General features: G+C 39.3%; 1 protein-coding gene across 3 annotated transcripts in view; it reads left to right on the plus strand.

The window, feature by feature from the left end:
* Positions 1–856: 856 nt before the first annotated feature.
* The window catches only part of LOC133443725 (complement C3-like), a 47,818-nt gene continuing 31,599 nt past the window's right edge, over positions 857–17,075 (plus strand). For all 3 annotated transcript variants that reach the window (XM_061720915.1, XM_061720932.1, XM_061720924.1), the window contains exons 1-15: positions 857–951; positions 2,208–2,406; positions 2,788–2,950; positions 3,834–3,910; positions 4,962–5,050; positions 5,159–5,241; positions 5,322–5,415; positions 5,543–5,645; positions 9,036–9,156; positions 11,873–11,988; positions 12,486–12,632; positions 13,726–13,825; positions 14,590–14,684; positions 14,796–14,987; positions 16,051–16,206. In XM_061720915.1, coding sequence (XP_061576899.1) covers positions 857–951; positions 2,208–2,406; positions 2,788–2,950; positions 3,834–3,910; positions 4,962–5,050; positions 5,159–5,241; positions 5,322–5,415; positions 5,543–5,645; positions 9,036–9,156; positions 11,873–11,988; positions 12,486–12,632; positions 13,726–13,825; positions 14,590–14,684; positions 14,796–14,987; positions 16,051–16,206 — 1,830 coding nt within the window. The remainder of the gene's footprint in view (positions 952–2,207; positions 2,407–2,787; positions 2,951–3,833; positions 3,911–4,961; positions 5,051–5,158; positions 5,242–5,321; positions 5,416–5,542; positions 5,646–9,035; positions 9,157–11,872; positions 11,989–12,485; positions 12,633–13,725; positions 13,826–14,589; positions 14,685–14,795; positions 14,988–16,050; positions 16,207–17,075) is intronic.

A 17,075-nucleotide genomic window follows, 5' to 3' on the forward strand; every position in this document is an offset into this window, starting at 1 on the left:
AATGAATGATGTATAAGGAAGTCATACGTAAAATGATTAGTGGTTCTAAAAATAAGGCAAGGGAAGGCAAGTTTATTTGTATAGCACAATTCAACACAAGGTAATTCAAAGTGCTTTACATCGCAACGCATACTATTTAGTACGTTCTAATGTTTCGGACGCACTAAAAAATCTCACATACTCATTTTGCATACTCATTAGGGTGGAAGTATGCGATTTCGGACGCAGCCCCTACTTTGTGTGTTAACAGGAAAATTAATCTGCATGCTATGCCGATAACACTATTTTACAACACACTACCCTCCTCTGCTGGACATTTGGCTCAAAACAGATTTCTATTCCTTACAACCAAAAAACATGCATTTATCTAATTATACAGTCAACATCAGACATTGTTGTTTTAAAAATATGCTATTGTTCGAGATACTCCCTAAGTAATCTGCTGAAGTGATGAGTAGCTTGTTAAAAATCAGATTCCTGCTCAAAAATGTATGTATATCTATACACGCATACACCCATCACTTTATCATGACGTTTATACAATGAAAACCGTTGAAAGCAATCTCTCTTTTCCTGAGATGCCCTCATTCACTAAAAACACATTTATGAATGAAACAGCACAGCTCAGAGTAAATAAACACAATATACAATGTATTTCATATGTATAGTAAAATGGATCATTAGTTAGAAAATGAGGTAAGATATAGACAAGGATAAGATGTACAATGTAGAATAGAATTTCAAAACAGACTCGAGATGTTGTGATCCTGTCCTTTAACCGGATGAGTCAGAAGTTGCAGGAGGAGCAAGCCAATACCCGTGGATAAAATGAGGAGAGTCCACACTCTTAGCAGGTATGGGGTCTGGTAGGAGCACGCGTTGGATCCAGCTTTTGCTGGAGGCCTTAGTAGCATTTTCCTCTCTGAGTTCTCCAACTGCTGGAACTCCTTTGTAAGTAAACGGCTTTGATTCTACCACAATTATCACAATTCTTCTTTAAAATTGATTGAGCATTTATACTTCATTGAAAGAAAAAAATTATATTTTCATACCTAACTTTATGTATCTGTGACAAGTGAAAAAAAGAAATGCAATAAAATATTTTTGTAATCCTTTATCTTTTTCATTTTTTGGTTGAAAATAGTCCTGCGGTTACTGTATAACTCCACATTGAACAAAATGTTGTACAGCTTGTACCACCATTTAACTGTTGACAGTGACAGAACTTAATTTTGATAATTTTGTAAATGTAAAAATGTTCTTTGGCAGGAGAAAATTATCGTCAGCAATAATGCGTTGAAGCGCGCCAGAATTGTCTTTACAAAGTAATGACTAACTATTTATTTGTATTTTAGACCTTACAAGGTTAGTAAGTTAGGACACAGGTTGAGTTTGTTCAGTGTTGCCATGCACAAACACAAACCAGAACAAAGACGGACGATTTTGTTGACTGGATGTGAGTCTTGGTTATTAATGCACGACTAATTATGTGTAGTTAATTATACTAATTTGTTCTCTAAGACACCATGTGTAAATTCTGTTTTATTTGGATTGCCTTAAAGCTACATTTTTGAAAGTGAAATATGTTATACTTGGCTCCGTTTATAAAGTCTTACCATGTCCTTTGTCTAAAGCAGGGATGATTACAGTATGTGTTAGAGCATTTACCTCACGTATTCTGTAAAAAAAAGAATAGAATGAAATAGAATTATTAAATTATTTAAAAAACTATATAAAATAAATACAGAACTAATTCCTTTGGTGTGCTTGAGAACTCATGTTTGGATGTCTGACATAACAACCAATTAGAAAACTTTTAAATAACCAACAGTTGCCCTTTGTTTGGGATTGTTTGGAAATGTCAGACAGCAAGCGGTTCAGATATGAAGGTTATTGTGACATTACAGACCCACTCGTTTCCAACCCAGTGGAAGGAGGTGGTACCTTAAAAGTTGCTGTTTTGAACAGATCTATACCGTTGAACCAAGAGCTGTTGTTCAGCTCTGTGGCTTTTTGACATAGCATATTAATAACAATTCATTCATACCTCATAAAATTGTATTAACTTAAATAAATGAAAATAAAAATTAGTCATAATAGATCTTCTTTTGTAAATTTGATCATTTAATAAATATAATACAGAAGAAAAACAAGTTTTGTCTGGTACCAGTACCAGAAGTACAAAAAATGGTGTCCTTTTTCTCCAGGGAGGTGATGTCTGCCCCCAGCTTGCTGCGAATAGGAACTGAGGAAAACATTTTTATAGAAATTCAAGATGCGGAACCTCAAAGCAGTGTCTCTGTTCAAATCTACGTGAAGAACCATCCAACCAAAGACAGAACTTTGGCAAATACAGTTGTGAACCTTAATCGGGAGACTAATCACCAGGCTTTTGGAACCATTAAGGTTTGCGTTGTTCTACTCTTTATATTTGATTTCATTGCTTATTATTTTATCAACTTATTTCACCGTTTTCATTACAGTTATGTGATTTGTGTTGTCAAATCTTTTTTAAGCCGCACTGGTGAATTGGCTTTTCTGCAATGATCACTATGCCAAGCCTTCTGTCCACTTCACCCACATCACGTGCAACACAAAAACAGACTCAATATCAGACTATCTATCTATCTATCTATCTATCTATCTATCTATCTATCTATCTATCTATCTATCTATCTATCTATCTATCGAGTACTTCATGGCACAGACATGCCAGTTGCAGTTTCTGTATACAATTTTTCAACAAACTCCCATCTCCACACACATGCGGCATCTCTTTATTTCCAGATCCCCTCAAGTGAGTTCAGTAAAGATAGCAACTTAAAGCAGTACGTCTACCTTGAGGCACACTTCCCTGGCCGGGTGCTGGAGAAGGTTGTGTTGGCATCATTTCAGTCTGGTTTCATTTTCATACAGACTGATAAGACCATATATACTCCCAACAGCGATGGTGAGTCTAATTATGCATGACTACTGAAATTAAGAATTTTCTCTGAAAATTTTGTTTTTAAAGGTTGTGATGGCGATATTTAGTTTAACCTGCTATTCTACTGCTGCAATGTGCAAATGACAACAAATGCATTAAATGTTCTTATATGCAGCATTCCCATTCGTCTATAAGTAAGTCTAGGGCTGTAATTCCAAATGGTATATTCTTATAGGTGCCAGCTAACAGTGCACAACATACACACAGTCCTGCACAGTTTGTGAATTAATACCGTCCCTGCTGTCCACTGCTATTGTGCTCTAATTTCAAATAATGATAGCAAACTCTCTTGTTCAGCTGCTTCACCTTAGGTAAAAATTTGAAAAATGTAAAACAAAGTGAATCCAGTTCTCTTCATAATTTACAGTATTTAATATCTCCACCTTTTTCCTGAGAGATTGATAGCTGCGCCTTTATACACACTGCTTGTTTTTTTTAACCAAAATATCAGGGTCTCACCACTTCTGTCACATCAACAACGTGATGGCCACTGAAGGCACAAAGCATTCAATGTTACTGAAAGTTTTTAATCCAACATCCTGGTACTTGCGTTTTTCGTTTTTTCAATCACTTGTTTGTTGTAAAACACTTTAACTGGGAAAAACTTCCACAAACCTTTTGCAAATGCCTGATTTTTCAGTGGGTGCTGAGGCACGGAAATAGATATTTACACAAAGTTAACTTAGCTACACTTAACTGAGACTTAGAGCGAGTGACTGTGATTTGGGATCAGTGCAGAGTCTTTGCAGAGCGTACCTTTTTCTTCTGTAACGTTTATAGTTTTAGTTGAAAGTAGACACAAACTCGTTAATATAAGTCACCTCATTTCTTTTTGTCTCTCCAACAGTCCGTTACAGGATCTTTGCTCTGAACCCAGGCATGAAGCCCTTGGAGCAGAGTTCTTCGGTCGTCATTGACATTGTGGTAATATATTTAAACTCTCATGAATAGAGTTTAATATTAAAGTGCCACTGAAGCTACAGAGTCCATTGAAAAATGTTTTAAGTCTGACTAATATTGTATAGTATGATGAACATACAGATAACTACTGAGAAGGAGAAATCGTGAAAAAGTTGCCCATGTGACTTCAAAGAACTAGTTAAGTTTAAAATAACATCCACACACATATTATATTCAGGCATTTGACCCTTCTGCGTAAAGGATCTGCAACATACAGCTGCCAGAAAAATAATGGTGTCAAGATTTGCAGGAAGAGTAACCAAATGAACCCTGAAGAAACAACCCATCTAGAAATAAGCATAATATTCTATAAACATTGTCAAAATTGCCTTATTTTAAGTAAAAATGAATACATTTAAAAAAAATCCTTGACTAAATTTCTTAAAACTAGCAAAATTATATAAAATATTATTCTAACTTCCTTGAAACAAGTTTTTTATTTATTTATTTGTTCTACTTTGAAATGGTCCTTTGCAGTGCAGGAGTCGCTGAGGAAATTTAAAAGAAAACCAAAAGCCAGAAAAACTGATTTAACAGGATGGCTGTTATTTGCAATTATGTGATAAATTGACGACCACTAGGTGGCGCACAGTAACCGAGTAAGTCATTGTTCTGTTCAGTTGTTGGGAGAAAAGAGGGTGAATAAAAGTCTTACTGTGATGTGGCCGCATTGAAAGATACAGGGCACTGTGTCCGTCTGGTGTGAGAGGTGTGAGTGTATGCAGATCAGCAGATCAAGAACATAACCATAACCATAGATCAACAATCCAAGACAACATGATTGAAGACCAGCAGCAAAGGAAAGCGCCTCAAAGTAAAAGAGTTTATTCAGCAACCCAATTTCAGAACGAATACCTCACCAGAAAGGTCCAGAGCTCCATAGAAAAGGGCAGGACTAACAGAAACCCTGGACAAGAGGTTTCACTGTGCCTTAATTGTTAGTTCATCATTTCTTTCAGAAACACAACTGATAATGTCAACTACTAAATCTTGCTCACTGTTGTTCATATTTTAGACCCCTGGTGACATCGTTGTAAAATCAGATATCTTCTCGCTGACAGCAGGGATATACACTGGAATTTATCCACTTGGTGAAATTGTAAGGTGAGGCACTTGCCAACATGGGATGGTCTCTAAAACATGTTTATAGTTATATTTATCCATGTTGGTCATTTAAAAAAAAATATTTTATCATCTTTTGCTTGTGTTTAGCACTGGACTTTGGAAAGTGGTGGCAAAGTTCAACAGTAACCCACAACACAGCTTTGAAGCACAGTTTGAGGTCAAAGAATATGGTAAGTCCCTCTTAAAGTTTTAAAGTGACCCCTCTTGGCTCTATCAATTGAACACATCATAAATGTGCATAATTTCACAGTACTTCCCAGTTTTGAGGTGAAATTGTCAGCTCCACCAGAGAGCCCCTTCTTCTATGTGGACAGCACAGAGATTAACATCAACATCGATGCTACGTATGTAAAAGGGTTTACTCTTGGATTAAGAGACCAAAGGGAATTTATAGATTGATGGGGGGAAAAAACACAAGTTTGAATGTTGTATTTTATTGATTCCTTGTTGATAGTTGTCCTGTTGCTTTAGGTATGTGTTTGGTGAAAAGCTGGATGGAACTGCCTACGCGTTGTTTGGAATTATAAATAAGGATGAACGAAAAAGCTTACCAAGCTCTCTTCAGAGAGTCCAAGTAAGCACATATTTATATTTTTGAAACACATCCATTTGTTTGCCCGTTGATTGGTCAGCCCCTCTTACTCTTGTACTTTGTCCTTCTCCTGTAAACATGTCTGGTTAGATTACTCCAGCTTCATCTTTTTAATTTACTGTATATGCTTTCACACCTGTCCCGTTTCAAGCAGTTGTTCCAGAACAGGGAACGTTTCCCCCTAAAGATCGGAACGTTTGGTATATGTGAACACAGCAATCGCGCTCTGAAACGGCACAAAACAAGCGAGCCGAGATCACCTCGGAGAGGTGGTCTCGGCCCGATTCCATTCGAGACCTGAAACGGTTAATTTTTTTTATTTGTAGTGAGAACATAATCGACACAGCAACCGATACAACTCCATTCATTGTGTATGTGCGACCGCGGCGCAGGGAGAGGAGTCGGTGCAGCTTCCACCACCTTCTCTCCTATTGGACGTGCCGAGATGTCGTCCCAGCGCGGCACGGTGAAATTAAAAAATGTTCAATTGAACCACATGTCAACCACATTTAAAATACACACAACACACGCAAATATACAGTAGAGATGGAAAAGGGACAGTTTTATGACAATGGATAGATTTAATTCCCTATCATCCTTAGACCTGGCGTACACATGTGGACATTACACGTTGTGTTGTCTATATCATAATATCTGATTTCTTAACAGGAGCCAAAAGGTCAAATTGGTGGTTAAACTAAATGCTGATAATGGCTCAGATATTTAACAAAAATATGCAAAAGTAATATATTTTATGTCAACAGTAGACTTTCTCACAATGTTCCAAATGAGCCATAGAGGCAACAACATCACTTGTAATTAATAAAGAAGAAAGACTCCTTGATGTCAGTTTATATGCTTTAATGACAGCAATGTGGGAGCCCTGCAGGCACAACAACACAACATAAGTGACCGCTGTTTACATAAGCGATCACAAAATACGTATAACTAACTCAACATAAACATAGTAAGATAAACATACATTAATTAACCAACACATGCTAAACAAGAGCACAGGAAAGTGTGTGTCCTACTGTAAGGGCCCGATTTACTAAGATCCTAAATAAAGAGTACTAAATTGCGTGTGCACTGAAAAAGTTTGCGCGTGCTGTTGTTGTGTGTTTTGCGGGTGATCAACTAAGATTGCGTGCGCAATTGATAACAGGTGCAAACAGCAGTATTTAAATGAGGTGTTGCGCGTCTTACGGTTTGCGAGCGCAAACTTTGCGCCATGGAGAGTCTGGATGGAAAGCACAGTCACAAGTCACAAGCGCAAAATGAAATTTGACGAGTTGGAGTTAGAGATATTAGTGGAAGAGGCAAATTGTTGTGCCGTATTCAGCACCCCTGCCGTGAAAAGCACCCCCTCGTATATTCAATGATAAGTAGACCAAGAAAAAAAACAACACACTGACACTTCAATATATTTATATATACACACACACAAACACATACTTAGGAGTTTATATTATATATATTTACAAATATTATGGAAGACAACACAGTAAGCAGGCTATTAATTAATGACATCAATAACCATTTACCCGATTTTTGTTATGTGTGACTGTGATTGTGGGAATATGACTATTGTGGAATCCATGAGCGCATTTAAACATGAATCATTAACACAAAACTGGACGCTAAACAGAACGTGACACAGAATGAGAATATCCTTTTTGTCAGACGAGGGGTCTTTTCACGGCAGGGGTGCTGAATACGGCACAACACCGGGGTATGACAACTGCAGAACAGGCGCACAATAAGAAACACTTTTTTCTCCATGAAAACACGTGATTTATTTATTATCACAAATAAAAAAATTAATGTGCCTCCTGTGGCAACCTTTTGCTGAATAATACTCGATTTAACATTCAAATAAAATATTTCTCCTTTTGCATGTGGAGATTAGCACCTTCCTTTCGAACGTATTAAATACAGACGCAATCACAATCCCCGCAAAAACTTTCAGGCTTGGTAAATCTCATTGCGCGTGGTAAATGGACCAATTTGCATCATCCCCTCCCAGTATTTAGCGATTTCTGGCGGGTACGCCCCATATTGATTATTCATCAGGGCAAAAGTACTAAATGAATTGCGTGTGCTATTTTGCGCATTTGAGAGGCGCAGTCCTCTTTGCACGCTGTTAGTAGATCAGCTGGCACTTTGGTTTGCGGGTGCTGTCAAGTTTGCACACGTTTTTACACACGCAAACCTTTAGTAAATCAGGCCCTAAGTGTAAGCAGACATTAACCCAAAATGGCCGACACTCAGTCATACCTAACATTATAGCAGAACTACTACTGTCCCCTAGTGGACACGAGGTAGGCAAAACCCTTCAAATAAGTAAAATTAGAAATACTTATGCCAATATCAGTGACAATTGGAGGAAAATAACATTTACAATATGTATGAATATAAACTCACTCATTATAAAAACACAGTTCAGTCAGAGTTTTTTGGTTTTGTTTTGTCTAGTTCTAGTTTATGTAGCCTATAAGACAGTAAGGGCATCGACATAGGCAGAAGGAACGCCTTCCTGCTGTCAGAGGTCTTGGGAAGAGAGAAAATCCACCTACTTGGAGTGCTGGTAGCCGGAACAGCTGGAAAATATCTTTAATCAGGTTTGGGAAATGGAGACATCTGCCCTTATTGTGCCCTACCACTGTATTAGGTTTGTCATGGTGGCAATTTAAAATTTAACAACAATCACAGACATCTTGAGCTGCTCTACACTCACTTTAAAATGAGGCCCAAAATCTTTCTTCAGTCTGTTTTTTCATGGTCACTGGTTCACGTTTGTTATGAGCTGTATCCTTGTAACATAACCAGCTCATCCATATTGTTTTTAATAGAAATTTTGTGGGGCTAGTGGCCTTCATTGAAAGTAGGTGGACAGGAGATGGGTAGACAAAGAGAGATGGGGGAAAAACCCACTGAGCAATCCAGGGCCTTAGCGCTATGTCGTTAGTCATAATTATAATATAAAGTGTAAACCGTAATTAAAGAGATTTGTGAACTAGTGGACTTGCCCCAACCGTTAGCATTTGTTTTTCTAAGTTACATCACAGTGTGCTCTCTTGGCCACCATATTTATCCAGTTCTGACATAACCATTTACATGATTTGATAAAGTTCACTTTGTCTTGGATTTACAATTTAATTTCCTAATTCTTTTTTAAGAATTAAAAAAAAAAAAGACTTAAAATTTTAGTCTTTTTTAAAAGTTTAAGGTAATTAAAAAACCTAAAATAAAATTATGTTGGAAAAAAAGAATTAGCAAATTAAATAACAATTTGTATGTTCACAAAAAAAGAAAAACTAACTGATCAGCTTCAGTTTTTTAATTTATCTTTTTTTCCCCCCCTACCGCTAGATCCAAAGAGGTAGGGGAGTAGTCACACTTAAGAAGACGGACATCACAGAACGCTTTCCAAACATAAATGATCTGGTGGGGATGACCATATATGCAGCAGTCAGTGTACTGACAGAGAGTGGTAAGTGTGTCTCCTACTGTCAAAATATGTTGATATACTGTACCTAGTGGCTGAAACAACTTAGCATCTGCAAATTCAAAAAGAGGACGTTTGATAATAGAGTTAAGCATGTTAGCCAATTTATCCCATTTCCTAGTTGGCTGTTACTTACAAGCAGTGTTGGGACTAACGCGTTATTTAGTAACGCGTTACAGTAACGCCGTTAGTTTTGCTAACTAATACTCTAACGAATTACTTTTTAAATTCAGTAACGCAGTTACCATTACCAAACGGTGCGTTACTCCGTTATTTCTGGCTGCAGTGAAGCTTTTTTCCCCCACATGCGGAGACCAGAGGGGTATTCCAGGAAGCGGGTTTTGTGAAAACTTTGAGTTTGTTAAGCCTGAGATGAGGGAATTCCGGAGTTTTCAGTTCCAGAAAGAGATTTAACTCAAACTCTGAGTCAGTTACTATGGCAACTGACCATCTGAACCTAACCTGCTCGCTAGCAGGTTTACTTCAATAAAGCCTGAGTTTCTCTCTGTCTCCTCCCTCAGTGGCGTCAATTCAGCCAATGGGCCTTTACGCAATACACATCCGTTTTCTGCACCACGGACAGCAAGCGGCAGAGTTAGAGAGCAGAAAAAGCGTATCTGACAAACGCAACATATTTTATTCACTATGTCAGTGCAACAATATCACAGGGACATCCGAGTTTAACTTCAAACAGTTAAAGTCCAATTGCAAAAAGGAGAGGGAGGAGCAGAAGAGAGAAAGAGAGAGAGAGTAAAAAAAAAGGCAAATATTTCCCTTAAACAGATTTATAAGAGGGTAGGGTGATTTGATATCTTACCTTAAAATGAACTTGCATAATTAATCCATCAGTGGCTACAGCCTCGTAAATATCCTCTGCTGCTGGGGCAACATTGGACCCATCACTTGCCTTCTTTCTTTTTTTTTGAAATTGCGTGGTTGTCTGCTTCCTTTTCATTTTTGTAAGTTAGTGACACTGCAGAGTGCACTAAAAACGAGATTGATAGCGATCGACGACTGTCGTCAGGGATGCTGGGACATCATATTTCAAGATATGAGGGGGGTACAAGTGTTGGGAAAGATAATACCTAGTGAAATCCATCATGTTGTTCTGATATGCATTTGTAGTTATTTTATATGTATAAAGTAATAGAATAAATCAATACAAATAGACACAGAGTAATCCCATAAATGTATTAAAAAAAAACAACAACCTGAAGCCGAGGTGTGGCGGCTGCCCCTGATCTAAATGACAATAAAATTTCATTCAATACCATTCCACCACTGTTTTCATCTGTAATATTATAAGACAGTGTGCTTAAATGTTAAATGAATACTGCATTCAAACTTACACATTGACTGCAGCCACTTTCTCCCACGCCAATTCTCTCCTTTGCTGCTGCAGCTGTTTTTTTTTTCCGAAATATGCTCTCATACTCGCCATACGCACGTATTAACACTTCTAACTCCAGTGGCGTGAAGTATGTGGATCTTCAGATGCAAACTAATGTTTCCTCAAAGGGATTTTGTAAATTGAAATGTTAAATAAAGTTAAAAAAAAGAGAAAAAGTATGTGGATCTTTTGTTGTCGCCGGTTGCCATGGTGAATCGTTGTATCAGGGCTCCATTGATGCTGTCTTTTTATAGTTGTGGTGCATGCGGTTAACTCCAGGTGAAACTACTTAGAGTTGAGTAAATTAACTCAAATCCGCTGTTCTGGAACCGGAAACTCTGAGTTTCCAATCTCAGAGTAGATCAACTAAGAGTTCAGGATTAGACTCAGAGTTTGTTGAACCTGCTTTGTGAAACGGACCCCAGGTGTCCCGCATTTAAAACACGAACCAGTGGCTCCACGGTTTGGACTTGGACTTTGTGAGCGCATTCGGCTCGGTTGCACCTGATTATGGTCCTGTTTTCTCTCTAGTGGCTGCGGAGGTTGTGTTGTTGCTCTAGTTTGTTGGTGGGTTGAATACGTAGACTGGAACCGTTCAATAGTTTCTCCATCATCAGCCCAAGAAATGCATCTTGCTCTGTTCTTTATTTCAGTGTTACGTCCTACAGTAGCTTTGAAGTTATGTTCATGAACCTCCACACTCTTCTGAGCTTCCGCAAGGGAGCATGGATCTCGGTTCATAACTTCGTAGGCCACTCTTTGATATTTTAGACCTTTAAGGAAGGCGTCAGTTGCCAGCTGATCTTGCAGTTGCAGATCCACTCCTGGATATGCAAATGTGACAAGGCGTTGCACTTCTTCTGCAAATTCAGATGAGGTTTCCCGACCTTGTCGAAGTTCTCCCAACTTCGAACTGTGGTAGGGGGGTCCCTTTTTCCAAAACGCTGAGTGAGTCGCTCCACTAACAGAACATAATCCTCCCTTGTGCACTCTGGCAGTGAGCAAACATACCGTATGGCAGCTCCTCTTTAACATTCATGAAGCCTGTCCACTCAGCAGCGCTCCATCCATACTTCCTGGCCTGGCGTTCAAATGGAGTCCCAGTCTTCACCTCCATCAAATGTGGCCAGTTTAGGCCTGTGCACTTCCTGCAGGGCGTGTTCACTGTTGTGGCCTGAGCTGTTTTCCTCCCACTATGGGTATATAATGTATGTTTTAAAGTGATGTCTTTGTGAGTGATGACGTTAGCTTTTCTGCATTTTTTGTTCTGTTTTTTATACTGTTATTTTCATGTGTCTGTCTCATAAACAGGTAGTGAAATGGTGGAAGCAGAGTTGAGAAACATCAAGATTGTCACATCACCCTACACGATACGCTTCAAGAGAACACCCAGATATTTCAAACCAGGACTGTCTTTTGATGTAGTGGTAAAGAACAAGTTTAATTTTTTGTGAAATGAGATTCAAAATCAAAAATGAAACAAACTCACAAAAAAAACCTAATTTTTTAATAATAATTTAATAATAATAATAATAATAATAATAATAATTTAATAATAACCAAGTTTTGCTGGAGTAGGCTACAGTAGCTCAGTAAGCTCAGCAGGTTGTCCCTTTTATTGCCTTTTACACTTCAAGGTAAGACAACCTGTGTCTATGTCTCTACTGAGCTGGCAGCTGGCAGGTTTTCTCCTTTGCAATGGGAATTTTTTAGCTGTACCCATATTTGAAGATTAGTTTATCATTAACATGTCACTTGCAAATAGAGACACTCATTTGAAGCCAATAAGGATTTTATCAAGACTGACTCATGCCAGTTTGTAAGGAATAGTAAATAGCCTGACTTTTTTTCTGCAGTGGTTTAAAAACACTTTTAAATAATTTTTATGTTGTAGCCTACAGTCTTTTTTTTTTTTAAATTGCAGGTTGAAGTTTTGAATCCTGACGACACGCCTGCAAATAGAGTGCCTGTGTCAGTTGAGCCTGGTTCAGTGGACGGCATCACCACTGAACACGGCATTGCCAGGCTTACCATCAATACAGTGTTAAACTCAGAGACCCTGACAATTACGGTATGTTTTTGAAACTTGTGTGATTCATTTTTTTTCCTATCTATGTCAACTTATTTTGTCTTATTTATTAATTAATTCATTATTGTTTTAGGGCCCGAGCACTGACAGTACAAAGGCCCTATTTTATCTGTAGGATTTTTTCTGACTAAATGAGGGCCTTTTTTCCACCCTAAACATGCCCCAAAAGTCACCAAATTTTGCATGCAAGCCAGGCCTGGCAAAAAACTTGATATTTAATGGTTTGCATTAATGGGCGTGGCCTAATGGCTTAACAGCAAAACTTTGTGCCTCAAGCCCCACAATACGACGGTTTGACGTACATGCACGAAAACCGGTACACACCTGTATCATGTCGCAACTTAAAGAAAAGTCTCTTGGCGCCATGGCCGAAACTGAACAGGAAGTCGGCCATTTTGAATTCATCGTGTAATTTTGGCGCAATTTATGTCACTTCTTCGGCCGTTAATGCGGCCCGAACCGTAATGTGCACCCAGGTGTGTTATACATCAAAATGTGCGTCTCGATCCTGCGACGATGGACATTCCTTTTCTCAGTCAAAAGCGTTACCGTGGCAACGATAGATGCCAAAAAGCGCGCCCCCCCCTTCATCTGATTGGTCCATATTTGATAGTTCCTATTTTCTGCAATAACTTTTGAATGGTTTGACATAAAGAGTCGTGGGTGGTGTCATCGGACGTAGTTTTGAGTCCTTGACTTTTTTTTTTTACAACTGTCTACATATGTATTAATAGTTGGTACCATGATTTGGTAAAACCTTTATATATGACATATATGCATGCAAAACTGAAGAAAACATCACCCAGCAAGAAACATATGTCAAACCAGGGCTGTCATTTCATGTAGCGGTAAAGAACAAGTTGAATCTTTTGTGAAATGAGAGTACATTTTAAAAAGAAATTGGAATAACAAAACAAACCCCTACTCTGAAAATATGTGTGTGTCAGTGTGTGGGTGCGTGCATTTCATACTATCCATTACTGTTTAAAGTGTCATAGAATTGGTAAGTCACAAAGAAAGTAGTGTTTTTTTTAAACTGCAGGCATAACTTCACATGTGTGCCTTTTCATTTCAGGCAAAGACAAAACATGGCATTTATCCACCTAATAGACAAGCACAAGACTCTATGGTCGCTCATCCATACAAATCTAAAAGCAACCACTACCTCCATATAAGTAAGTGATGTCCCAAATATTACGGGGTAAGTCAGACAAAATCCTGTTTAAATCCTGTTTGTCCACTTTCGACTTTAGAAACTATAAGGGAGGTGTTTGGTAATTATCAATTAACTATCTTAATTCAGATTAGTTATTCGCCTGACCGATTGTGTTACGGCCGACAGAGAACCCAAAAGCAGCACACAGAGCACAAAGTGGTAGCAGTCTAGTTTACTTTATTTCTCAACAGGAGTGAAGAGCAGGCAGGAATGCAGGATCAGGATCAGGCAGGAATCTGTGTCAGGTTCGGAAGACAAGGTCAGGCACCGGAGAGCAGGAGACAAGGCAGAGTCCAGGAACAGGCAGGGTCGGCAACGGGAGGTCAGGACACTGGCGAGTCTTGCATGGCAAAGGAACACTCTGGCAGTGGGAAAATAGGAGAGTGGAGTTTATATAGCTTCTTGATTACTGAGGAGCTGCAGCTGGGAGAGCAGGTGAGTGGAGTGAGTGACAGGTGGGCGTGGCTGGCAGATGGGGTGAGCACGAGAGAGGGGAGTGGAAAACCACTGAAAGCAGATCAGAGCGGAGGACTGACCATGACAGATTGATCAAATGAGCATTAATTCATCATTATTTCCCAAGAATGAGTCACAGGTGACTCATTTGGTAACAGGAAATCCACAGTATTCTCTCTTACGGTAATTTTTTTTTCTACTGGTAACGGATCACATAAAAAAAAAAAAAAAATTAAAGTTTTACCCTGACAAATGTTGTGCTTGTAGATGTGGATGTTGCTGAGGTGGAAGTAGGAGCCAACATGAGAATCATCTTGAACCTCGGCGGGGTGGATAAAGAAATAAATGACGTCACCTACCTTGTGAGAGATGTTCTGTGTTTGCTCATGCAGTTATCTCCCATCATACACCTAGTAGAGGTGATTCTGTGTGGGAAGGTGTTTATATACTAATGTGTGAATGTTTTTTCTTAGATTATGAGCAAAGGACAACTAGAGAGACATAAACGACTCAAGATCAGTCGTCAAAGGGAGCTGGCCGAGATGGTTCAGATTGACAAAGAAATGCTGCCTTCCTTCCGCATTGTAGCTTATTACCATATCGGTTCTGCTGAAGTGGTATCGGACTCTGTTTGGGTTGACGTAATAGACACCTGCATGGGAACGGTGAGAGAAACAACACAGACAACCAACAAACTAAAGGAGTGTATAACAAAACACGCTTACATAAACTAAAATGGTTGATTATTACTAGGGGTGTAATGATACACTAATCTCCCGATACGGTACGATACACGATACTTTGGTCACGATAACAATACGATACAATATTATAGCAGTAGTTTTTCAACAACCTTGAATGAGGAACATATGACTGGAAAAAAATTGTCTTTTATTTGAAAGACACAAAATACAAAACAATGCTGTGCGTTTGCCCTATGGTTACAGTTTGTAATGCTTTTACTGTTTAAGTTTTAAAGAGCAAGCCAGGCCAACCATTTTCCACAAACTGAACTAAAAGTAAATGTCAGGTTTGCATTATGCATTTTCAGTTTCATACAAGTAAAAATATTTTGCAACAAACTGAATAGTTTCTCTCATGTATGACTTGACTTTTTTCTTTTCCAGAAATTAAACAACTAAAATTAAATAAATAAATAAATAAATAGATAAATAAATAAATAAATAAATAAATAAAAGTAAATAAATAAAAATATGAAAAGTCCCAAACTCAAAATGCAACGTTATTTAGGCTATGACAGAGCTAAGAGCTTCAGCCACATGCTCCCAGCCTGAGGCCGTAAGGTGAACCCCGTTATCGTTTCATCCCGCTCCCATCTTTGGGGACGACACAATCTTTACATCACAAAAAAGATTGATTCATGCTCACCTTATGAGTAAAAGTTTGGAGCTCAAAACCTCCAAGAGTCCTGTGATCGGGACCACAAAACGGTACTAGTTTCTTCTGAGCGTAGTAAGATTTTTGTCCGCGCGTAGAGGCGCGGCCGCAACGTGATCCCGCTGCACCAATAAGATGCGTGTTACTAATAAACACAATATATTAATATTAATAACCCAATATGGTGCTACAATTTGTCACCTCCATGACACGTATCGTGACGTTTTTGTTTTGCGAAATTTCGTGGCACGATATATTGTTACAGCCCTAATTATTACTTTTTTTATTCACTTCTATAAAGCAGATCACCAGTTTTCTTTGCTCTTTTAGCTGAAGCTGGAATTATCAAGACCTTCTCCATCTTATGAACCTCAAAGGTCTTTTGGTCTGAGGGTCATAGGAGATCCAGGGGCCACAGTTGGACTGGTGGCAGTGGACAAAAGTGTCTACATCTTAAACAACAAGCACCGGCTGACACAGAAAAAGGTAATTTCTCTATGCTCTCTGTTCAGTTTTCTATACATATTCATATAAATATACAGTACATACATTTTTGGAAACCTAGCAATTAATTGAATAATTATTTTTGGAGTGGGATATAAATAGATGTGATGTTATGTTTACACTGTGGTGGATATACGGGTGCCCACATTAGTGCACTGCCAGCATCTGCCACGGACATTAGCGCAGGGCCACACGGTACCCCCCTGGTGGCCGCCAACGGCAGCACGATTCATACCTTTGGCACACGCACTGTGACGGTGTGTTTGGCAGGTCAGCGTTTCACCTGGGATTTTGTGTCGGCAAAGGTGTCAACCCCCCTCTTGGGTGCTGATTTCTTTTTGGCCAATAAACTTTTGGTAGATGTGAGCAACCGCCGCCTTGTCGAAACTTTCAGCTCCTTGCCCTGCCAACACAGTGATACCGCCCCTACAAGGCTGTCTAGTGCCCTCTCACCGGCTGATGTCTTCTCGCACCTCCTCGAGGAGTTCCCGGAGATTACCGCACCTACTTTCTCATCCGCCTCAACGAACATCTCCACTGATGGCCCGCCTGTGCACGCCAAGTCCCGCCGTCTGGACGCACACAAGCTCGCTATAGCTAAGGTTTGACTCCATGGCTAAGAGTTTGACTCCATGGAGCGGCTTGGCATCATCCGCCGGTCCAACAGCCCCTGGGCCTCTCCTCTGCACTTGGTGGCTAAGTCCAATGGTGGTTGGCGCCCGTGTGGCGACTACCGGCGCCTTAACGCAGTCACCACGCCGGGCCGCTACCCTATTCCTCACATCCACGACTTCTCAGCCCACCTGGCAGGTGCGTCCATTTTTTCTAAGGTCGACCTTGTCCGGGGTTAT

This window comes from Cololabis saira, chromosome 1 (assembly GCF_033807715.1).
Source record: "Cololabis saira isolate AMF1-May2022 chromosome 1, fColSai1.1, whole genome shotgun sequence".
NCBI classification, from domain to species: Eukaryota; Metazoa; Chordata; class Actinopteri; order Beloniformes; family Belonidae; genus Cololabis; species Cololabis saira.